Consider the following 26,052-nt stretch of genomic DNA (forward strand, 5'->3'; position numbering starts at 1 on the left):
CCTAGCCTTCTGATATGCCTTATACTATTCCTTCATTCACACAGCACTGCTGCTGGTCCCTGTCATACCTTTTCTTCTGTATCCCCTAAGTAATCTGCTCATAGATATCCACATTTATGTGACTGGTCTGGAGCTGTGCCTGCACAGCTTCTTCTCCCCACAGACCCAGGAGATCCTGTCTACTCCAGGCCAGAGAGCATCTGGAGCATGTAACTATCATGATCAGCCAGGCAGGGTTCCGCCCCCTGCACCTCCAATAGCCATGATCCCTGGGCAGTGGAGTTCAGAATTGTGACCAGAGTGGTCAGCGTTGGGCATTGTGGGAGGACTGTTAAGGTCAACATAGCTAATGCAATGTCTACATTTGCATTCTGCCAACCTCAATATATTGACCCTGGCTCAACACCACTCAGAGAGGTAGTGTTACTATGTTGGCATAATGGAGAGCTTACATAGGTGGGAGACAAATTTAAAGTGTAGACACAAGGTCTACGCAAGCTGGCTTATGTCGACTTAACTTTTTAGCGTAGACCAGACCTTATTGTGTTTGTTAATCTTAACACAAAGCATGAAGTTAAAACAAGCCAAGTTTGGCGGGACTGGATTGCTTTAAAAGTAGATTTCTAGCGCCTTTAATAAGTGTTTCACATATACATTGCTTGTTTAAATGCAAACGAAGCTCTTAACGACCAAAAAGCTCCCAGCCTCTTAAGTCTGTTCAGTAGCTAGTATGTCAAAGGAACTGATTTCCTATGGCAGAAGAAGCCACCATCGAAACTGGGACTTGTTGGCAGCCTCAGCACCAAGATTTAACTGGATGTGGGGACTCAACTATCTTTTCACCACCTGCATGTGGCCCCTGTGGGGCACATGTAAGGCACATTATTGAGGCAGCTTATGTTTTTTGACCATACTGTACATGTATGAGAATCAGAGAAATTCAGTATTCAGAAGCTTCTTTCAATATAGTAAGAAGATACCTTTTGCAACCTGCTGTGGGGAAAAAAAAAAAAAAAAAAAAAAAAAACACCCACATTCCATATACCGGATAAGGTCCAAACTAATCTTCTTTCTGGAGTTTGGCATTATTAACAGAGAAAACAGTAATATAACAAAATGATTAACTCAAACTTTCTCCCCCGGCCTGGCTGCTCCTATATTTACTCCCTCAGAACTGTTCAGCCTTCACCCTAGATCCCTTCTCCTCCAAGGAGTGGCTAATTTCTGAGTAGGCAGCTCTTCCTACACAGTTCTTGCCAGGCTGGATTATATCCACAGCAGGGTTATTTCTATTCATGTCTAAACTTTCTGTTGAAGCTTCTGCACCCTAAGTGACCAGACTTAGTTTTCAGGGAGAATAACTCGTAACAGATTAACTTTGTTGCTGGAGCAGCAGTTTACGCTGAGGGAGCAGCATTGAATGGCATGAGTAGAGCAGTTTCCACACCCACATACTCATCTCTCGCTCTCATATTCTGATGGGATAACAAATCACCATCCACAGTGAGTAAACAGAAACCACTTAATTCTGTTGCAATACAGAATACAGAGCTAGTAGAGCACATCAAAAAATTTGCATAGAATGTTATTTGTAAAAAAAAAAAAACAAAACCCTATCTTTTTAAAATGCAACTTTCAAAATTATCAAAATCTTCTGTTTGTCACAAAATGTCCTTGATTTTTTTTTATTACAGAAGTTACTGATTTTTTTAAAAATTGTTTTTGAAATTTTACATTTACCGAAACTCATGTTTTCTTACTAAAAGCCAGATTTTTGTGAAATGTAATTTTTCAAATCTTCTACTTTGGTAAATTTCAGTCAGAACAAATTGTGGAAGTTTTCACAAAAAATTGAAATAGGTTGGTTTTGAACCCTGCACAAGGGAAACAATTTCAAATTTTTTCACAAAAAAGTTTCTGCTTTTCAACCAGTAATAATTGTTGTCATTACTATTTCTTATTTTGTAAGTATAAACATGTGAAGTCCCTGCCACAGAGAATTTGCAATCTTTAGACAATGGACAAAAGAATAAGATGCACTGGGAGATCCAGAAAAAAGTTACCTTAAGATTAAAAATGCTCGTATTCCTCTCATCTTAATTTTAAATAAGAACATAAGAATGGCTATACTGGGTCAGACCAATGATCCATCTAGCCCAGTATTCTGTCTTCTGACAGCGGCCAATACCAGATGCTTCAAAGGGAATGAACAGAACAGGGCAATCATCAAGTGATCCATCCCCTGTCATCCACTCCCAGCATCTGGCAGTAAGAGGCTTAGGGACACCCAGAGCATGGGGTTGCACCCCTAACCATCTTGGGTAATAGCCAATGATGGACCTATCCTTCATAATTCTTTTATTCTATCATTATTTAATTCTTTTTTGAATCCAGTTCATAGTTTTGGCCTTCACAACATCCCCTGGCAATGAGTTCCACAGGCTGGCTGTACATTGTGTGAAGAAATATTTCCTTTTGTTTTAAACCTGCTGCCTTGTGTTATGTGAAGGGGTAAATAACACTTTCTTATTCACTTTCTCCACACCATTCAGGATTTTTAAGGCCTCTGTCATATGCCCCTCTGTCATCTCTTTTCCAAGCTGAACAGTCCCAGGTTTTTTTAATCTTTCCTCATATGGAAGCTGTTCCATGCCCTAAATAATTTTTGTTGCCCTTCTCTGTACCTTTTCCATTTCTAATGCATCTTTTTTAAGATGGGGTGACCAGAACTGCATGCACTATTCCAGGCATGGACATATAATGGATTTATATATTGGCATTATATTTTCGTATTTCTGTCCCTTTCCTAATGATTCCTAACCTTGTTCTCATTTTTGACTGTCACAACACATTGAGCAGATGTTTGCAGAGTATGATCCACAATGACTCCAAGATCTCTTTCCTGAGTGGTAAAAGCTAATTTAGACTCCATCTTTTGTATGTATAGTTGAGATTATGTTTTCAGTGTGCATTACTTTGCATCTATCAACATTAAATTTCATCTGCCATTTTGCTGCCCAGTCACCCAGTTTTGTGAGATCCCTTTGTTGCAGTCTGATTTGGACTTGAGTAATTTTGTATCATCTGCAAGCTTTGCCACCTCACTGTTTACCCCTTTTTCCAGATCATTTATGAATATATTGAACTTCACTGTATGTTTTTGTTCTATAGGCCTCATGAAAGCAGCGAGTCTGAAGAATCTGAATAATAAGAGTAGGGTGGATTGAGATTGGGCGTGTGTTCCCCATAAACAAGGAAGCAAAAGAAAATATGAAAATGAGATTGAGAAAAGGTAACAAGGAGGCATCAAGATTGGCACAACTGGCAACAGGAAGTGGATGAGGAAGAACACTGTAAAGAGAGAATATCTAAGGGGCCGGGTGGAGTTGTGTAAATATACATTTCATATCTATATTAAAGATTCACCTTCTACTGTCTATATTTCAAAGATTTGTCTGGGATGTGGTTGTCTCTAAAGAGTAATCATAGCAGCTAGATGAATTACATGGGATAGCCATCATTGATTGTCTCCCATACCCATCTCCTTAATCATCCTCTCCAAAGATTTACAAAATCTGGAAGTTTGACCTAAACTGGAAAATGTGGTGGTGGGGTGGAATGGAGTAGTCAGGCTCTTCATCTGGCTCACACTGCAAGAACTGCTACCCTGATGAAATTCTCTTTCTTGGCATATATTTTTGCCTGACTGCGGAAAGTTCAGTTCTTGTGCTGAAGAGAGATTTAGTTTTGCTTTCTGTTCTGGGGGTCGTTTGGAAATATACTTTTCACTGTTTGGGTTACAGGCATGGGAGAACAGAACAAATGCTTTCAGTTCAGAGAATTACTTTTCTAATAAGGTTTCAAATTTCTTTAGAGAAAGCTTTTTTAATTACATGTTGTTTAGACGAGTCAGCATTCCACAGGTTGAGATGCAGATAACAGCTTGATTTTCTACATCCTGCACCACCATTTATTTCCCTAGTATGTTAGTATGTGAATAGGCATCAATTTCAAAGCCTAGTTGGGAACACAGACATTATGCCAGGCAGTATAACATTGCCTGATTAATCCTTGTCAAGTGCTTTGAAGATGTAACACTCTGTGTAAGTGCTGAGCAGTAATATCTAACACCCAATTCAAAATCTTCATAGTACAGCAAAATGGTTCTCGCATGGATAGGCATGGAAATTCCTCTACTCATGCCATGCAGTACTGCTCCACTGTGAGCTGCTGCTCCAGCAACAAAACTAATCTTTCACTAAGGCTACATCTACACTAACACTTTTGTTGGTAAAACTTGTGTCAGCCAGGGGTGTGAAAAAACACACACCCTGACCAACATAAGTTTCACCACAAAGGCGCCGGCATGGACAGGCACCTCCATGGACACCAATATGTTGGTGTGAAACACTCTCCTACTGACAAAGCTACTGCCATTCGTAAGAGGTGGTTTAATTATGCTAACGGGAGAGCTCTCTCCCGTTGGCATAGTGCAGCTACAACGAAGACCTTACAGTGGCTCAGCTGCAGCAGTACAGCTGTGCAGGTATAAGGTCTGTAGCGTATACATAGCCTTACTGAGTTTTTCTCCCTGGGAATTAATAGTCTTGCCATTTAGGGTGTAGAAACTCCACAAGAGATTTAGACAATTAGAAGCACCCCAGCTCTGCGTATAACGTGGTGCTCCAAGAACTGTGTATGTATTGCTGCCTACTCAGAAATTAGACTCCCCTCTAGCTTCCAGGAAACTGCTTTTATAGAGATCTCTTGTAGTGTCTGACGGGGACTTCAGTGCAGATTAATCCGTACACTGGTGCAGGGACGGGGGAAAGACCTGTGCCTCCCCAATTCAATATAAAGAGTGCAATGGCCTACTTCATGAATCATAGAATATCAGGGTTGGAAGGGACCTCAGGAGGTCATCTAGTCCAACCCCCCACTCAAAGCAGGACCAATCCCTAATTTTTTCCCCAGATCCCTAAATGACCCCCTCAAAGGCTGAACTCGCAACCCTGGGGTTAGCAGGCCAATGCTCAAACCACTGAGCTGTCCCTCCCCATCAACACAACTACAGACTCTAGTAGCTGAGAACTGACCTAATAGACAGGCCTTTTACAATAGTTTGCATGAACAATTGTAGAGGTGCAAAATTGCCCCAGACGCACCATTTCAACTTTGCCTTGAGTCCACGCTAACATGCCTTCTACCTCAGAAGCAGCACAGAGGTGGCTTTGCACATGGTGTGTGGGCCATCTGTGCTGCTGAGGCTCTTTAGCAGTATTGCCACAAACACGTCACAGGGGATCTCTGAATCTAGTCTTATCTCCATCTGTTTCCTCACTGCAGCCTGTATGCTGATTAACAGCAATAATAAAAATATGATCTCTGCCCAGAGATTAACAACGACATAGAATGAATATGAATATTTAAACATGTACATAATAATTCACCGAGAGACAGGAAAGGGAGATATATTTGCCTAAGCAATATGTTTGTAGTATTTATCGTAAGCAGCAGGTGGAAATCTATTGTGATTGCAGGTGACAGTTCACCACTTTTATACAGTCAGAAAAAAATCCCCAAACAGCTTACATTAAAAAAAGCACTTGGAAAAAGAATTCAGGCATATAATGAAATAAAAAGACACACAGGGCCCATCCTGCAAGATGTGCATCCTATACAAATATGGCCCCTACCCCAAAGAGCTTACAGTCTTGTAAACAAGAAACAAAATTGCATCCAATGAAAAACTCTCCCAGTAAATTAAAAATAAATGTAGCTTTGTTACTGGTTTCTGTAAACATGCAAATTAAAGAATGTTCACCATCTTATTATTGAAGTATTAGATATTATAGGGAGAGGGATACAAAAATGTCCTTTTGGAAAAGTTACTATATACATTTAAATGTGTGGCTCTAAATATTCTGAAACAAAAGTGATTTTTAGGTGGGTTCTCACAATTCCCTCTAGCTCATGGCAGCTTTGTGTAATCAGCCCTTAATGCCATCGCTGGTACAGATAGTACATATTGCCCACACTAGGGCTTGGGACAATATAACTTCTGATTTATTAAGGATGTTAGGAAGAACACATATCTGATAGATTATTTTAAAAACCACAAGCTGTGTGAAGCTGTTCAAACGTTAGAAATGTTAGCAATAGACTTGGTAGGGCTGCATCAGAAGACGGAGAAGGCAGTAAAAAGTACATAAATCATAGTATCCAATGATCAATGTTATGTTTAAGATGGCTATTATCACACAGATCTCACTACCAGATGTGTGATAGTATCCACTTATCGTAACCAACCATATCTAAAGCTTGAAATTATTTAATTTTTAAACAAAGAAATTGTAGCAAAGTGTCCATCCTACAGAAAAAATAACTTGAATGTACAATGTAAGTAAAGCTCCTTCACTGCACTTGTGATGTTAGTTTTAATATTACTCAAATGTATAATTAAATGTACATAAGTCTGGGTTTGATGCTGTACAGAAATTGTTGTACATTTGTACAATAGATTATTCATCTTCTGCTAGTCTTGCCTCTGCAGTCGAGCCAATACACAAAAGTTTGTTGAATATATAAACCCACATAAACCCAATTTCCATTCCCCCATGCTGTTATACTTCCACTTGTTAAGCACCTGTACAGTGGTGTGGCTTAACATTACATAGGGGAGAGGACCCCAGCAAAGAATTCTCCCTCCCTATAAAAACTCGCCTTGGTTGTCTCTGTCCAGTGAAACTGCCTCAGTTCTACTGCTTTTAGAACCCTGTGCACAGAGAGGCGAGACAGGATACAACTAATTCCATTGCTGATCTCTGACCCAGAATAGAATTCAGCTCACTTCTGGACCTGTGTTAGCTCTGCAGTGCTGGAAGACAAAAGTACCATAAAAGCTTAGTCAATAAAGTAAACAAAATGCACACAAAGCATCTGTGGCCATTGCCACTTCTGACTACAAGTGCACCTTAAAAGACCAACTTTTAAACTTACTGCCATACCTTTTTCCTCCCCTGACAGTTATGTCAGGAACATTTAGCTATGATAGCTATGTTCAGTGTGGGTGGATGGTCCATTTACTTGACCCAGCACTGACATCCTAAATTTTTAACAACTAGATAAATCTCAAACAGATGAATTTTGTAACCCCATCTTAACTTTAACGAAGTGTCCCTTTAAAGGGAGTGGGGAGTAAAAATTGTCAAAACCAAAAGGAATGATTCACAGGAGATAATAAAGCAATATTAAAAGTAAAACTGTTACTATTTAGCCAGTTGAACTACAGCACTCAAGTCATCCTTGGCAACCTTTGTATACTGTAGTTATTACACATTCAGTATTATATTTCATTTCAGAATCTTAAGGCAACATTATGGAACTTTAGCTTTTGCATTCAAATTCAAAGTTACATTACAACGTAAGATTACTAAAGTTGTGCAAGTGGTTCCATTTAGAAGTAACTGAGTTCTGCACATACACAATGAAGAATTTACAATTAGTCATTTTTTAATTTGACACTGTTTCAAAGTGATTTGAAGATCAACAAACATGTACTATTAGGCATATAAAATGAAGGCACTTTAATGAAGGCACTTTTACAAAATCTGACGTGCACCATCTACCACTGGAGCTTTCTCCATTCCTAGAAATGTGATTTTTTTTTTAAAACGTCTTAACAAACCTGTAACAAGCACTTCTGTATGAACAAAAAACATTCAAATATACTTTTAAGGGGGATTCTAGCTTACGTTTTTTGGGTTTTTTTTTTAAATTCACTCTTCATTTTATCCCAGAAAAGCAGTATTGAAAGGAACTACTTTATTCACCATGTAAAACGTCATGCATACACATTTCATTGAAGTGACAGAAAACAGAGCTTTACTCAAATTCCGTAACAGCCTTGAATTGAAAGCGTTACTCAGCAATGAATGTCTTCTGCTGAGATACACTGTGTCAATTTAATGCTATGCCAAGCTTGAAAAGAATCTGCTATACATATGACAAGAAACTAGGTAGCAAACAACTCTGCTAGCTCTTTCTACTGGTTTCTTATACGTTTTACCTTGAGACAGTGTCAAAGCCTCACATTTGGTACTGAAGTTAATTTCAAGTTTCAGAGAGCCTGATTCTGACATGAGAAAATGAAAAGTTGCCTATGGAACATTCAAGGTTTATATTTGATAAGCTTAAAAAGAACAACTAATTTTTGTAATTTAACTTATTTGCAATATTCTTTGCACCTTTTCTTTTCCCACTAGGACTGCACTGATTTCCTGACACACCTATTTCAAATAGAGACTAAGTTCTGACCTCTGATTTACTCACCAAACTTAAATTTATAATGTCTTATGCCTATTTATTATTTGTGTACCAGCATCAGTAGTATCATAGCTCTAGAAATAGCCTTGTCTTTGCCACTGGACACCCAGCAGAAGAAGGCAAGACATAAATGCAGTAAATCCTACAAAAATAATGGCTAGTTTGTTCAAATTAAAAAATTCACAAAAATTTCTTCTCACCATAACATTCTAAAACATGTAATAAGTAATGTGTATCTGACCCTAGAGGTTTTGCACTGAAAATCTGGAAATGCAGTTTTTTAAACAAGTGAACCTGTTCACTTTACAAAAATGCAAATATTGCAAATAGGGAGAATATACTTCCTGGAAGGAGAGTCAACATGACAAAACAGAGATACTGTTTGCAAGTATATAATTAGCCCAACTGAGCAGGAATATATCATACAGCAGATTTTGGGTAGCATTATCTTTGTCACAAAAATTGCTCACCAGTCAAAATGGCAGCAGTGCTTAAATAACCTTAAATTTCTTATAACATTGCAAATGCAGTGAAGAAAAGTGGCTATTCAACATCAAATATAAAAACCATTTATAAAAACACATCAGAATTTTATTGCTTGAAGAATACAGCATATGAAAAAAGCACAAGAACTTCCAAAGAAAAGGTCACAAGGAACCAAACATACTACTATCCCATACATACCAGATGCAGTAAAATGTTAACCTGAATTCTGCATCAGAAAAAACAAGTGTGAAATACCTAATTTTGCTTACTTAAAAGAAAAAGACTAATTTAAAATATAAAGTGTAAGGTGTTACAGTACAAATTAGAAAAGCCAACACTGCACATTAACATTGTTTCACTAGACTAGATTTACTACCTTTGGTACTGAAGTCTTTACAGAAAACCACTTCCTTAGTCAAATCTTGTCCAACATACTTCATGAAAGTTTTTCAACTTAACATTCAACAAACTAAACTTTACTTTTTGAACCATCACTGCAAGGATGCATTTAGAAAATGTGCAAGTTTATTCAATATGTAACCTAACTTCTCTAAAATTGAAATCAAAAGCCACTGGGCAATCCTTGGAGATCTGAATATATGCCAACTTGTTCAGATCTCTACTTAAAATGGGAACACTGTTTTCTGTTTATTTCACTATGTAAACAGATTGCTGCACCCAAAGCTTTTAGTCAAAAAATTTTTACCAGAGAAACTTGTCAAGAGCATACTAAAAGAAGAGACAGTGCATTCTTACACAGCTATCTGATCTGATCATCTGCACTAGTATGCAAGTGGCTTTTCCATTCCGCTGGAAACAAGAGTACCAGAAAATTGGCCAACATTTCTTCATTCAACATTAAAATTCTATAACGGACACAACTGTGGTCTATTTCAACACAAAGAACAGCTGCCCATCCATTTATATAAACAGAATTTTCAAAGTCAACCTGTCAAAAAGACTCCTTTTTCTTTCCTAATCCATGGAGCTGATTACTCGTGGGGCATACTTTCTTAACTAAACTTGGACAGAATCATTTGCACCTACTAACCTGTTTGAATAAAGAAAACGTTATTGTTTCACAAGGTAGCTGAGGAATCCATTGGTAACCTAGTCTGGAAAATGTTAACATTATGCTGACAATAATAACTAACAAATCAGGGTTAAATAAAAATCCCTCTTTACTGAAAGCACGTTCATTAACTTCAACTTTTGCCTTTGTAGGCTTGAACATTTAATAATTCCCAGTTAAGTCAATGGAACTAACACAATTGTGTTTCACCAAGTTCCAGCTTTACATGTGAACAATATGAACATATCTGGACTATGCAAGTAATACCATCAACAACAGTTAACATTAAATTGGAGTGAAATAATAAGAATTATTAGTTCTCTACACTGGTCAGTCTTTGAAATGAAATATCCATTGATTCAGGATTCTTCATAGATATCATAATAAAATCATGGGTTCATTTTTTCACCCCATACAAAAAAAATGACCGAATTTCTACAACTCCTATTAAACATACCTTTTCCTATCTTAGTGAAAATGTATCTTTTCAAATTTGTAACAAATGTGATATTTGAGCACATATAATATTTATTGCCATATATATATATCCTCATTTTTAAAAAGGACAAAGAATTCAGACTTTACTATGCTGACCTCTTTGCTTTTTTCCATTATGCAGATTAAGTGTCTACTGAACCACTCCCACCCAAAAAAAAAAAACAATTAAAAATTCTCTATGTAAGATTTTATAGTTTAGTTAAAAGGGAAGAGAAATGCAAATGTGGATTTAGAGTTTCTGTATAAATCTCACTATTTTATAAACTTGTTGTTTATTTTAACACTGTTTATTGATCAAATAAATGACGCACTGCTATCTAAAATTTCCATATACACCATTAAAAATCCAAAGTTGATATGATATTGAACCTTAAATCTTTAAGAGTTCAAAAAAAGACAGTTTTTACATGTACAGCACACAACAGCAGACATCCCTAGAATACCAATGGCCAGTCCAAGATGCATACAAAATTACAGGTAAGCATTCATTTCACTGTTTTCATTGTGCAGGAAAGATATTTTCTCAGTGGAAATAGAAACTCAGCTGGTGAATTTCAGATATCATCTTCATCATCTTCATCCTGAGAGGATCCTGCCTGATTGGATGCACTGGCTGATGCAGCAGCAAGCTGTGCTTGTTGGGCCGCTTGTTGCATCTGTAGCCATTCCTGCTGGGCCAGTTCTGCTTGTTGCTGTCTAGCCTGAAGACAGACAAAATTGTTAACAAAACCCAATTTCCAATATCCTTTTAAGGAATTAGTATAGCACACTGGCAAAGATCACATTAATGGCCTAGCAGAAACGGAAGGTGCAAAGTACAAGATTTATACCTAAAAATAATCACTGCATATAAAGGGTGTTCAAAATATTGCAATGCTTTGTATTGATATTAACATTTAGTTATTCTTTCCCTTTCATCCACACTCTAAACCCCTTACTATTAATACAGTACCTTTTTTTCATGTTGGCATAACCTATTTTGATGGTATGCAGTACAACCATAATCTGGAGCATTTATGCTCAGAAAACCAAAGAGTTTGGGGTAAATAAAAATGTACTTGAAAAAAAAATCAATTTTGGGGGTTGCACAGGGTCATAGAGACACCACTTTCAAATGAAAAATTAACCAGGAACGTTGCAGAGTGGCTAGAAGTGCAACTACAATTAGCATTAACAAGTCCCTACACCACTTACCCACACTGCCTAGGAAATACTGACCAGGAAGTCCAGGCCTTACTTTAAGCAAGAATTAAATTAAATTAAAAGGAAAAATGGAGGATGAGGAAAGTGAAACATGTGCAATGCGTTATAGTTTGAAAGTGTCAGAACTAGAGTAGTGATGTAACAATATTCTTATTTAAAAAGGGCCTATCCTTTGCAGCTGAACCTAAATTCAGCCCTATCATTCTCCACCTCCCAACACCATTTTTGCTTCTTTGCCCATCTCCAAAAAAATTGCTTGTTTTTGTTACATAAATATCAGGAATGTTAAGTCTGGTTTTGCTACATGAATTTGCAAGATTTTCAGCAGTTTATTGTGAGTTCATCTTCCCCAGTTCAAGGAGAGGGGATGTTTGACATTTGATAGGAAGTCTTTGTTAAATGATTGTTAGGTACTGAAGTTGAGAGTATAAAAAGTGCAAACAAACTAAAAAGAGTTTGATTAGAAGTCCCTTCTCCTCTCAACTGTCAGCTGTCACTTGCTCGTGATCTCATATTTTTTCTAGTACTTTAGTCACTACCGTCACCTCCAGGATAGTTAAAACTAGGGATGAGCATTTGCCCAAACCAAAAATAATTGGTCAACTGACCAGTCAAACATTGGCCAAATATTTTAAAGCACTAATTTATTAGAACAGTAATAACAGTAAGAAAAAAAAAAGCAAGCCTTTATGGTCTCCAATCAGCCTAACGTTAGATAGACACTTATACCTAATTACAACAACAACAAAAGTTCTTAACGGAGCTATTTTAACTCAGAAAAATGTGGAACACAAATAAATGAAGTTCTAAAAACTGAAAGAATGGTATAATAATCAAAAAGGTAGGCCATTGCCTAAATCAGGGTATTCTTGGAAGGAATATTTGAGACTATTTGACAGTAGTCATATAGGTGATTACTTGAACAGCTTACTAAGTCCACTTAAAACCTGAATTTGCATTGTAAAAAATAAAAAAACACCCAGCAGAAAAAAAAAAAACATTTGAAACAAAAAAAAAAAAAATCAGGCCTTCTTTATATATAAAGCAAAACAGAACAAAAGCCTGTTCCCCGCCCCCTCTATATAGCACACCTTTAAAGTTAAGTGCACATTTCTATTAAAGTCCCCTTTTCATTTTGAATTTTCCATAACTGGCCTATCAGGCAGAAATTTTCTAAACCTACTATCTACCTAAGGATGATATTTTGGAACATTTCAGCAAGGACAATTCAGTCAGTCAATAAGAGTACAAAAAGATACTGTCCCTATTCCAAGAGTTGTGGCAATTCTTTGAAAATCTCTAGCACAAATGTGCTGGATTAAAAAAAAAAGCTGACATCTGCAAAGGAAATAGCGCTCACTGAAAAGAGGCTTTAAATGTTTCAGTTAAAAGTATTCATATGCAGTCACTACGGTTTGAAAGAGAATCAGTTTGTGGACATGCATGTCTAAGATACACATTCAATCTGTCAGTGCTCCATAAGAGTCAGTGGCTCTACAGTAGTTTCTCTCAACCTTTCAGATACCAGGGACCAGCTTGCTGTCTTCCTAACTGCGTCAGAGAGATCTCAGGGACGAGAAACCCTGCTCCACGGGACTGTGCATCTTCTGCTGGCCAGATAATTCTGGAAATATTAGGTGCCACCAGATTATATAACCACTTCTTCACATCCTTTTTACTTTTGAAAATACTAGGAAACTCCCTAAGGTTGCATGGCTAAGAACTCAGAGTCAGAAATTAAGGCATCCTCAATCTTAAATCTGCCTCCTCATGCCATAATGCAGTATGCCAGTCTTTAATTGCACAATCAAGTCACTTCTCAAATACTACAACATAGAATTTTTCCTACAAACTTCAACCTAACGTTCACAACGAATTAGGATGCCTCTTGATTTGGATTTATTCATTCATTAAGGAAGTTACCTTTGCAAATGAAGGAAAACTAGGGCCCTGATCTTACCAACACTTATACGCATACATAATTTCTCAGGTGTGTAGATGAACATTTTAAGAAGTGTGATTGTCATTTAAGCAGTCAGTATTCCTTCTGCATATAACCACTGGTAAATTCTGGATCATCAATAGGATTAATCACATGCAAGAGTTATGCACATGCATAAGTATTTGCAGGACTGGAGTGCAAGTACAGCACTTGTTCCAACAATACATCCACAAACTACTTTCATAAATTGTGGAATAAAATAAAAATGCACTGTTTTAGAATCTGATCAGAGATTTTTGTTCAATATCAAATGAAGACCATTTTAAGTTTCATTTACTGATTGAATACAAAGACTAGTGCAACTTGCATGTACTAAATTTTATAATGCATTTTTTATTAAACTCTAATAATTAAAAAATTAAATGCATACCTTCAGAGGACAGTGTCTACTAGATTAAACAATTTTAAAGTAGGTAAAAAAAAAAAATCAGGTCTAAATTGATAATACCTCTTTAAATGAAATGTCAGTCAATTATTTTAATTCCCCATTGTTTATAATACTCTATAATATCCCTATCCCACCCCACCTCTGCTGCTTTTGACCTGTGTACAGTACAGTTTTTATTTAAGTTATCCACATTAAACTTCATTGCATTAAGCTTAAAAGAACATAAAAACTTAAAAACTAACCAGTTTGTTATAAAACCAAACACTGCTTCTGCAGCAGCCACATTGGCTTTTTTAATCTTAGCATGAAGGGGAAAAAAGTATCTATGCGTTAATTTGCCGCAAGACTACACTATTACATGTGTTAGCCATGTGATAAATTTCCAAACCTGGTGAAAACTTCAACTGTCTCACCATCATCATCTATTTAGCTATAATGTACTTGGTACTTTACAACATACAAAAATAAAGTTTATCTGGGTTTGGCATTACATGAGTTTCAGTAAGGTCAGCGAGGAGGAGGTTGCAACTAAGATGTAAGATCACCAGGAACCTGAATAAGCATTTTCACCATGGGAACAGAAAGAAAGGAAAGAGAGACACGTTAGAGATTTAGCATTCCTGTGACAAACAAACTATTAGAGAGATGGAAATTACCCTTTTCCCCCATGAAGTGATGGAACCAAAACCAAGACAGACATTTAAACTGAAATGATTAAGACACAAAATGAGTTACACCTAGCAAGGGTCATAAAAGGCAATAAAAAGGTTCTACAAATACATAGGGAGAAAGAGATGAAGGAAGATGTAGGTTCTCACTTAGTGGGGAAGGAGAGCCAATAACAGATGATGTCAAGGAGGCTGGGGTATTCTCCATTTTGCTTCAGTCTTGGCTAAAATATTAAATTGTGACTCGATAATTAATATTAACCAGAATAGGAAAGGAACAAGCTAGAACAAGGAAAGAAAGGGTTAAAATATTTCGATAAGTTAGATGTGTTTAAATCGGCAGGGGCCAATGAAACTCACCTGAGGATACCTAAAAACTAGCTGAAAATCTCAACCATTAGCAATTATTTGTGAGAACTCATGGAAGATGGTGAGGTCTCAAAGGACTGGAGAAGGAAAAACATAGTTCCTATCTTTAAAATGAGGAACAAAGAGGACACGGGAAATTATAGACTGGTCAGCCTAACTTTGAGACCTGATGGATACTGGAACAAATTATTAAATGAGAATTTGCAAGCACGTAGAGGACAAGGTTACAAGTAAAACTGAACATAAATTTGTCAAGAACAAATCATGACAAATCAACCTAATTTCCTTCTTTTATGGGATTACTGGCCTAATGGATGGGTGGAAGCCGTAGATGTGACATATCTTGATTTTAGTAAGGCTTTTGACACAGTCCACCTGACATTCTTATAAGCAAACTAGCAAAATGTGGGCTAAATGCAATTACTATAAGGTGTGTGAACAACTGGTTGAAAGACCCTACTCAAAGAGTAATTGTCAACCATTTGCTATCAGACTGGGAGGACATTTCTAGTGAGGTCTCACAGAGGTTTGTCCTGGGTCTTGTACTATTCAACATTTTCACCAATGACTTGGATAACAGACTGAAGAATATGCTTATAAAATGTGCAGAGGACACTAAACTGGAAGGGGTTGCTAGCACTTTGGAGGACAGGATTAGAATACAGAACAACCTTGACAAATTGAAGAATTGGTCTGAAATCAACAAGATAAAATTCAATAAAGATAAGCGGAAAGTACTACACCTAGGAAGGAAAAAAGCAAATGCACAACTACAAAATGGGAAATAACTGGCTAGATGGTAGCACTCCTGAAAAGAATCTGGGTGTTATAATGGATCACAAATTAAACATGAGTCAACAACGCAATGCAGTTGCAAAAAAAGTTATATTAACAGAGTATCATATGCAAAAGACAGAAGGCAACTCTCCTGCTTTACTTAGCAGTAGGAAGGCCTCAGCTGGAGTACTCTGTCCAGTTCTCGGTACCATGCTTTAGGAAAGAAATGAATAAATTGGAGAGAGTGTAGAGTAGAGCAACAAAATGATAGCAGGTTTAAGACCTATGAGGAAAAGTTAAAAAAAAATTAATAATTTAAATTTAAATTTAATTTAATTTTTAATTAAAAAATGTTTAGTCTTGAGAAAAGATGATTCAGAGGGGACCTAATAACGGTCCTTAAATATGTTACGGGCTATTTTAAAAGTTGTTCTAAAGATTGGACAAGAAGTAACGGACTAATCTGCAGCAAAAGATATTTAGGTTAGATATTAAGAAAAACTTTCTAGTTATAAGAGTAGTTAAGCTCTGGAATACGTTTCTAAGAGAGGTTGTGGAATCCTTGTCATTGGTGGTTTCTAAGGACAGGTTAGACAAAAATGTGTCTGAGATGGCCTCTGTATACATGACCCTGCTGCAGCACAGGGTGATAGGATTAGATGACCTCTCAAAGTCTCTTCCAGCACTACATTTCTACGATTATAGTTTAAAGAAAATGATCATTTTCTAATATATTAGTTGCCTTTTCCCTTCATATGTACAGTTGGACTAAAGACAATCTCGTAGTACAAGTAAAGGAATACAAAAAGTAGTTGAAAATAATTTTTTAAAACTCAAACATTTGTAAAAGTTTCTGTAAAACAGAAATACATGATTGAGTGGCACAGCTTTGATATCACCAGTGGTAAAGTAATACATTCATTTAAAACTCAGACTAATAAAACTTACACATTTCTATACAATGTCTCTGGCATGTCAGATCACAGAATTAACAAAGAAAAGTCAGTATCTTATTTATCCATTTGCACTCCTTGCCCTGACTTCACAAGGTCAGATTCAGTAAAATCTTTCATGGCCATGCAATCCATAAAACGGGATTCTTCTGGACTTATGCATGTTTCTATGGCACTAAATCAGGGAGTGTCTAGTTCATTCAACCTCACTGATAGATTTTTGCAATTAACAGGAAAAAAATCCACATTAGATTTCTTAGTCAGAAATATTGCCTCACTCACTTTTGCAAATAACTCCTGTTGCTGCCTTAGAAGTTCTTCTTCAGGAATGCCAAGATTTTCCAAACGAGAACTGGCCTTTCTTCTTTTTAGTGCTACTGTTTTGCACTCTTGTAAGACTTCTTTTACCTCACTGATATAGGAGCCAAAACCCAAGCTTTCTAGTGCTGGAAAAAAGAAAATATGTTGATCAATTAGCATAACTAAAATTTGTAGTCACATCAAAACAACTTCCTGTAATAAGACACCAAGTTGTTCTGTCCTATAGATTGCTTATTTAAAATGACCCACAACAGTTTTTTTTTTTTTAAATTTGCATCTTTTTTCTCTTCTGTAGTGTATAAAGGCCTAAGCGAGAGATTTTCAAACTGGGGGGCACAGAGGAATATTCGGGGGGTGAGTGGTGTCCCCAGGAGGCTGGGGCTTGGAGAGGGAGCACCAGCTCCACTCCCCTGACTCACTTCAACAGGCCAGCCAGCCTGTGGGTCAGTGTCAATATCCACTGATGCTCTGCTGATTTCTGCTCCTGGCAGCTTCCATGCCCAGTGCTGGCTACATCCCCAGAGACTGTCACATGTGCCTTCCCACACCCTGAAAACCTGAGGGGCAGGTATTGTGTCTATATTTGTCTGGGTTGGGGCATCACAATCAAAACTTTTAACTCAAGCAGGGTGGCGGGGCACCTCAGCTCCAAAAGGTTGAACACCACTGGCCTGAGTCATATTCCCCTACTCCCTTCCTGCACCAAAAGTGCACGGTCTTAAATCTTCAAAACTTGAGACTATCAAGTGTGCTCTTCCCTGGTTTTGAGGGTACTTTTAAATTTCTTAGTGGTATTTCATAAAGGTGAGGGAACTAGTCAGGGAAAAACAGCAAGACAAGGAGACAGTTTAATTTTTTAGTTATACATTTAAAATAATTTCATATAAACCAGAGCCATATTTCCCATTTTGCTTAAGAACAGATATATGGTAACATGTACCATATACACCACACGTGCCCCAAGTTCCCTCCTTCCACCATTTAAGCATAATGGACCAACCAGAAAAGCACATTTTCTTAATGGGCTGAAGTCAGCACTGATATGCAACAACTTGGCCATTTCAAGAGAGAAAGGATTGCTAATTTAAGTCCCTACCCGCAATGTAAATAATAGTGTGTTGCATACCTAGTTGCAATTCAGTAACTGTCCTCCAACTCTCCCTAAAATGCTAAGACACTATTCCAATTTGTAACATAGCTGGGACCTAATCATGGTTTTAATAATCTCCACAAAAGATACAACAGGGTTGAACAGATAGCATCAGGGAACAACTGTTGTAACCAAGTTCCTAAAAGTTGTTTTACTGTAGATAGGATCCAACTCTTGTCCATACTGAGCTTTGAACTATGCTTTAAAGTAGTTTGAACTACTGGAAAAAAGGGGTTCTGGATACACTTGTTTCAAACATTATTCAGCTAGCCACTGAAAATAGGACGAAAGCTACAGAAATACTTTGAAAAACTTACCTCTGTACTACAGAGAGCATCTGCCTTTAGATTGCTAAATTGGTCAGCAGCCATGGGCTCCTTAAGGATTCTTCAATGCTATTAGATGCCCAAACAGCAGCAGTAACAACCATCTGTTACTAGCCAGAAAATTACACCCCATCTTAACAGACAGAGACCTGTCCACAGTGATTCATTCATTAGTGACCTCTATGCTTGATTATTGCACCTCATATCTAGGAATGAGCTCAAACCCAGAAAAAGCTCCATGTGGTACAAAATGCATCTGTTTAACAGAGGCCCTCCCTGTTATCAGGCCCACCCAAGCATTCTAATCTCGGACTCTATTCTGGATCTTAGTCTGTCTTGGTACTCCAAGCCCTCATTGGGACTAGTCTAAGGGCATGTCTACACTCAGCTCTGGAGCGATCGATCCAGCGGGGGTCGATTTATCACATCTAGTGAAGACGCAATAAATCAACTACCGAGCACTCTCCTGTCGACTCCATTACTCCACCGAAGCTAGAAGCGCAGGCAGAGTCGACAGGGAGTGTCAGCAGTTGACCTACAGCAGTGAAGACACCGCAGTAAGTAGATCTAAGTACGTCAACTTCAGCTGAGTTATTCACGTAACTGAAGTTGCATAACTTAGATCGATCCCCCCACCCAGTGTAGACTAGGCGATACCTGAGAGATTGCCTCTCAGCTCCATGAGCATCTACAACAGCAACATTCCCCTGAACAAAGAAACAGACAACAAATGAAGACAGACCAGCTGCTGGTAAAGATCTTAGATTTGATGAGAAGAATGACTATGGACCTCTCCACTTTCAAAAGTCAGTGTAAAACTAATTTCTTCAACTTACTGAGGGAAAGCTTAGTTTTTCACATACAAAAAAGGTCTCAGATTAATTAAACTAGGAAGATAGATTATCTGTTTTTAATATACTTTGGAAGCACTACAAAACTACTGTGATGGTGACACAAGTACCTGGATAAATAGCCCCTGGCTCGAATTTGATTTTATAAAAAAATAATAAGAGGAAGAGGTTTGGTCCTTTCTTCACCAGCCAAAAAGTGTTTGAAAACTAATTTTAAGCAACAGTGAACTTAATAAGACAAACAAGTACATTTCTTTATTAGTAAAGTTTTTGATTATTAAAAATGAAAATTGTAAAAATAGAATGTACTTGTCATAATTCATGTTCTAGTTATTTTGTACATTTTGTTAATATTAGACAATAAAAATCTATAAAGTCAGTCTTCCTTTTGTTTATCGTCAGTTTCACTTTTAAATTGGCAAATTTAGTTGACAGCATCTTTTATCTAAATTTAATTTTTTAATTAAGTTTATATTGTGTTTTTAAAATTAGTTTTAAAGCCTATTGTCAATAAATGTCAACTGACATACTAGTATTACTTTATCACTGACAAATATTTTCCGATTAAGTTAATGGCACAACCTTCAACAACTTTGTTATTACTATTTGCACACGTAGATATCGTTCTGATCTATTTGGTTTACTTTAAATGCTACAGGTTTAACATTCACCAGATGTCTTAGTTTCAAAGCCATTCTATTTCTAACAAATAATAAAAAGTTTCCATAAATCACTAGATTTAAAAATCTGAATGCATTCATTTTAGTTTATTACTTATTCTTAGTATTTGTATTGCACTAGCACCTACAGTCCCAATGGAGATTAAGGTCCAACTGTAATTAGGCACTGTATAAACAGTGAGAGACAGTCAGGGTACATCTACATGGCATTTTGGAGAAAGCCCAGGTTGACAGACTTGAGTTAGAGGGGCTCACACTAATGCTCTAAAAACACCTACATACACAGCACTTTGAAGTTGCAGCTCAGGCTGGAGCTCAGGCTCTGAAGCCCATTATGCAGGTTTTGAATTTGCCAAAGAAACCTTGGTTCCCATCATGAAAAACTATGCAACCAAGACAGGACAGGTAACATGCATGAGTTTTTGATTTTGTGATGCCAGTTTTGGTCTGAATATGCAATGTATGACTTCATGTTTCTCTTAATAGTATGTTCCAGATCTGGTTAACATAGCGAGATCTGGAGGAAGCTTTAGGCCCAGTTTTGGCATGACTGACTAATACAAATTACGGTCAGACCATCATAAATAGCTCACCATAGGGAGGATGTCTGCTATTCTTAAACAAGTGTAAAGGTCAATATCTTCAAAAAGCCATGTCTATAGGCTAGAGTTTTTGTCAATTAAAGCCCATTCTTACACTTTGCTTTCTTTTAAGGAAATATGATTCAGTAGGCTGTGGTTTTGATGTTTCAAGTGCACTTGAACAACAGTGGTAGCCTATGTAGACTCCAGTCTGACTTAAGAATTATCTACTGGTTTTAGAGTGGTGTCTAATGGCTATTTGGGGTCAGCTTTTAAGTGACCAAAGCTTGTTGTTTCAGTGGCTAAGATTACTGGTGTGTCCAGATCTGCCCTCCAGTCATATTCAGAAAATAGCAGTCAATTTGCAGTGATGATAGACAATTTATACCGCATCCCCTTCAAAGATTTATCAGGTAACTCATTTTATTGAATTATACAAAAAAAAGCCTTGTAGAGAGCTCATTTCTAAACAGGTAGGGTATCAGTAAACTGATAACTAACTCTCGTCCCTGTGGCCTTTAAGTTTGGCCTTTGCTCCACAGGTACAATTGAATTGCTCTGTCAACTAGACGGGTAAGAGATGTCTCAGAATCAACCCAGGAATCTTGCTGTTGATTAGAGATAGTGAACCTTTTACATGCACTCTTAGTCTTTTCTGTTCCTACACGTTGAAAGAACTCTTTCATAAGAGTGAGTTTGAGAGTCTTGGCATCAATTTTGATCAGTTGGGATCTGAGGCAATTTAGTTGTGGAGCCTTATTCTTTATGGTGGTTTTTATTTTACAGTTGTATTATGTAATGGGTAGAATATGTGATAATGCAAGGTGCCTTGTGCATAGTAGCCTGAAAGTTTGTATTTTATTTTTAAAATATTAAATATTTTGTATTTTAATCAATGTACAGAATGTTCCAGTCTTAAGTATTTTATTAAATCTAAAGAAATACAATAAGGAATATAGTATCGTGGGTGGGCTTGCATTTTACATACTATGCAATGCATTATTTAAAATAAGAAATACAATGATGAAATCTTCCAAATAAGTGTTTTTTCTAGGCTAGGTAGAGACTTGAATATTTTTGAATGTATCCCGTTATTCAGCAAAACAACGGAATTTTACCTCAGCATATTGAAATTAAGAAAGATTATACTGTCAATATTGAGTATAATAGTGTGTAAAGCAAATAGCACATCTGCCATTGACTTCAGAGGGCTCTGAGCAACTACATAGATCCACATAGATCCAGTTACACAGGGGTTCTCAAACTTCATTGCACCTTGACCCCCTTCTCACAACAAAAATTACTACATGACCCCAGAGGCTGGGGGACTAAAGCCCGAACCCACCTGAGCCCCACGCCTCAGGCAGGGTGCCCAAAGCCCAAGCCAGGCAGGGGGCCTGTAACCTGAGCCCCACTGCCCAGGGCCGAAGCCCTTGGGCTTTGGCTTCAGCCTCGCGTGGTGGGGCTCAGGCTTCAGCCCCAGTCACCAGAAAGTCTAAGCCAGCCCTGGTGGCCCCATTAAAATGGGGTCATGACCCAATTTGGGGTCCCAACCCACAGTTTGAGAACCACTGCAGTTGCAGGATCTTACTTTAAAAACTAAATCAGAACTTCCATTAATTGAAGAAAAAAAAAAAAAACAGATTAAATTTGCTTTGGGCAAGGAATCATACCAAAATCTAGTAGTGTTCCATTAAACTTCAGAAAGGAGACTTCAAAAAGAGAAGGAAACCAATTAAAAATACATTAAATTTTAAAGTAAATATATTAGAATCCTTAGACTCAATGGAGGCCACTTAAAACATACCATAACAAAGTCACAGGCATCTAAACAGAAAGGACCTAAACAAAAAAAATAGTTCAATTACAAGATGGCAATGCACAAGATGTTACTTGAACCAAATAGGTATCTTTTGAGAAAATGCAAATCTAACTCCAGCGAAGCCAACAGAAAGAAAGCATGAACTATGGCAGTGAAAATTAGTAAGGTATAAGGGATTTTGAAGAGCAAATAATCAAGTCATAAAAAAAAGCTACAAGGAATTATTTAAATATATATGAACCAGAAAGGTTACAGAAAAAATGGTGATCTTCTAAAATACCATATAGCAATTTGGATTTTAAAACAAAAACAAACAAAAAAAACAGAGAAGCTAAATTATTTCTTTTTTTCCCAATTTTTCCCCACAAAGAATGTTGGTGATACCTACCCTAGACCTACTCTTTTCAGGTATTCAACTGACATACTGATGTGTCAAAAAAGGTAGCGAAGGAACAAGAGCCATATAGTATGGACCATGATATCTGAAAGAATGAATGAAGTGGCTGAGCTGCCAATAAAGAGATACAATCTCTCATTAAGATTAGCTGCTATACTGGTAATCCGGAGAGTAGCAAATTTTAAACAAGTAGGGGCAATCCTGGGAATAAATCAACCAGTAAGCCTCATTTACGTACCAAGTAAACTGGTTTAAGTGATAATTATAAAAATCTAGATGACTATGACAGAAAGAGCAAACTGCAGCTTACTTACTAAAAAATTGAGCATATCAATGAAATATTTCCTTTAGTATGCTGATAAAATAGTAGGCAAGGAAGAACTTACTGAAATGTATTTGAACTTTCAGGAAGCTTTTGACAAAAAGTCATTGTAGACAACTTAAAGATAGTAGTCAAAAAAAGCAAAATAAGTTTTACAATACAGAATGGGATAGAAATATTTAAATTATATGCACCACATACATCTTAAATCATTTTCTTTAAAATAGTAATATTAACCCTCATGCTTCAAGGAATCACCTGACAGGTTAGGAAGGAATTAGTACCATATGTATTTCTGAAGGATTATAAGGATAGAAATGAAGGTAGATGCAGAATATAAAATGTTACGACTGTAACATCCTCCTTATCACATGTGACCATATAAATGGGTAAACACAAATATTCATTTAACAAAATTTGATTAACATTGACAACCTGGAATTCAAGAAGAGTTTTATATCAAAAATTAGAACTTTGAACACACTAGCAATTATAACTTGACAAAATATTTGTTAGTAGACAACATGCTGCAGATACAGTATTTATGTGGTAATCATTTCACTTCAGCTTCCAACCACATACATATTTTCTTAATCCGCATTATGAAAAATAATCCACTGGACTAATCAGGATAGTGTTAATAAGTGAAATCTGCACTTAGAATAATTTATCATAGGCAACCAGTCTTTCATCACTAAATTATTTCTTCCCACTAACACTGGGTTTCCAATACAACTTTGTTCTACTTTTCTTTAGAGATCACCTCTATTAACCTAAAAACTTGTGCTGATACTTTTGGCGGCAACTTTATGTATTTAACCAGTACAAAATTTCATTCACAATGCAAGTCTGGGTTTTACTTTTTAAAGTCTGAGTTTGAGAGGATTTTTAAGAATCAATTTTACTGCAAGGCACCATTTTCTTAAAATGTTAACTATAACAAAAGTTGATATATGGTTCATATTTTCTTATATTGCTTTTTATTATAAACCGTCATAATAAGAGCTTGAAAAATCCACTTCTATATTGCAAATAGGAAACTTTTTCTGCAGAGTGGAGTTATCATACCCCATCATATTCTGCAGAATCTAATTAATTGAGCATTTAGTACTTATAGTTTCAAAACCAACTTTCCATGTGAAAAGATACAAACTAATACTGGATTGTTTTCCTGAGCCTGAAGTTCTACTGCTTATGCCGCTGTTCACTGACTTGCCAAGTAGCTGAGTAAAACTAAAACTCTGATCACTTTCACTACTACCTTAATTCACAACTTTGTGGGCAGCAATGAAACTGTCAAGAATTGTGGTAGCTTTCTAAAATATCCCAGTAAAATTAACATGATTCTTGATCGGAGCAGCCCATGTGGCTTTCAAAAGCAGCTATGGAAGTAACCCAAGTCATTAGTTTCATTCTGTTACTGCTTGAGAAAGCTATGAGCAGCAGTAGCAGGCACTGGTTCTATTCATAGTGAACAAACTCAAAAAAATGAAGGCTGGAGAAGACTAGAACAACAGATACGCACAAAAATCAGGAGACTCCGAGATTCGAGAGAGAACAAAAAAAAGAATCGGAAAACTTTTCCATCCAGCAGCCATAGAAGGGGGGAGCCAACAGCCAAAATAGGGTACAATGGGCATATTTTTAAGTGTACACACTTATTACAGCAGAACTGATACAAAAGATGAAGCCACAAAGCAAGTCCAGGGACTGTATGGTAGGAATCCCCAGTACCTTTCTTCTTACATCAGCTAGGGGATTGGTTAGGGATCATCAGGGCAAGAGCCTGGAACTCTCTCATAAAGCCCACCTCCCATCCCCATCTTTTATACAGTGTCAGCCTCTGGTTTGCAAGTGCTTAATATTTTATTTTATTTCTGTAACAAACAGGAAAGTAATCTGCACAACCACCCTGAGAGATAGTTCTCTTTTCATAGGTATGGAAACTGAAGCACAGAAATAAAAGTGAGTCACGCAAAGTCACACAGGAAAAGAACAAGGGGAGGAACTGAAAACTCCTGCCCTCTTCACCACAAAAGTAGCCTCCCCCTTGCAATGCAAGGCAACAAATAATCTTACTCATGTTCTTTAAAATATTGACTTTTTCTGCCAGTACTTTTGGAGAAATCAATTGTAGGGTCCTAGACCTGAAGAAGAGCTCTATATTGTTGGAAAGCTTGCCTCTCTCACCAACAGCAACTAAACTAATTTTGGGTCAACTAAAAAAAATATTATCTCGCCCACCCTGTCTCTCCATTATCCCGAGATCGACATAGCTACAACAGCATTGCATTAAACGAAATGGTCTGTCATCTACCAGATGACTGCCCCCGAGGAACTCACCTTGTATGACATGCTCTGGGGAGATGGTTTTCTTCTCAGACTTATTACAGATCTCATTGGCCTCCGAGGAGATGAGGTGGATGAATTCAGTGCAGCAGTTCACCACCAGCTCCCGGGCATCATTAGCCACCCGGACATTGGGGAGAGTTTCTTTGATCATCTTGTTAATAGCAGCTCTTGGGATGGTGAGGTCGTCGTCGTTTCCAGACGACGAAGCCATTATATTTCACACGCGCTCTCTGAGACTCTTTGAACTCAGATCTTCAGATCCAGAGCAAGACACGCAGAGCACCTGAGACCCGCTGCTCAGGGAGCCCCGGGGCGGTGCTGCTGGGGCAGGTCCAAGCAGCGGATGAGAGCAGGTGCCGTGAGTCTGCGGGCGGGAGGACGCTGGGTGCGGGGCGGGTGCTGAGGGGACCGCGCGCTGGGGGAGAAAGGGAGGGGTCAGATTCACACCCGAAGGCGGGAGAGCGCTAGCGGGGGCCGGCGCGGGGGCCCGCTGCCAGCTCCCCTAAGCC

At 37.5% G+C, this 26,052-nt stretch overlaps 1 protein-coding gene across 1 annotated transcript; it reads right to left on the reverse strand.

The window, feature by feature from the left end:
• Positions 1-7,672: 7,672 nt before the first annotated feature.
• DR1 (down-regulator of transcription 1) lies at positions 7,673-25,754 on the reverse strand. Its single transcript, XM_038414646.2, has 3 exons — positions 25,535-25,754; positions 17,024-17,187; positions 7,673-11,082 (listed from the first exon to the last, which is right to left on the reverse strand). Exons 1-3 carry the CDS (start codon positions 25,752-25,754, stop codon positions 10,936-10,938), a joined length of 531 nt encoding a protein of 176 aa, XP_038270574.1. The 3' UTR covers positions 7,673-10,935.
• Positions 25,755-26,052: the final 298 nt, after the last annotated feature.

Source organism: Dermochelys coriacea, chromosome 8 (genome assembly GCF_009764565.3).
Source record: "Dermochelys coriacea isolate rDerCor1 chromosome 8, rDerCor1.pri.v4, whole genome shotgun sequence".
Lineage (NCBI taxonomy): Eukaryota > Metazoa > Chordata > Testudines > Dermochelyidae > Dermochelys > Dermochelys coriacea.

Excerpts from the sequence above, each read along its gene's own strand:
- DR1 (XM_038414646.2), bottom strand. The coding sequence starts at position 25,754 with ATGGCTTCGTCGTCTGGAAACGACGACGACCTCACCATCCCAAGAGCT. Across the intron at positions 17,188-25,534 it reads CCCAGAGCATGTCATACAAG|CACTAGAAAGCTTGGGTTTT; the intron begins GTGAGTTCCTCG and ends TCTTTTTTCCAG. Across the intron at positions 11,083-17,023 it reads AACAGGAGTTATTTGCAAAA|GCTAGACAGCAACAAGCAGA; the intron begins GTGAGTGAGGCA and ends GTCTGTCTTCAG.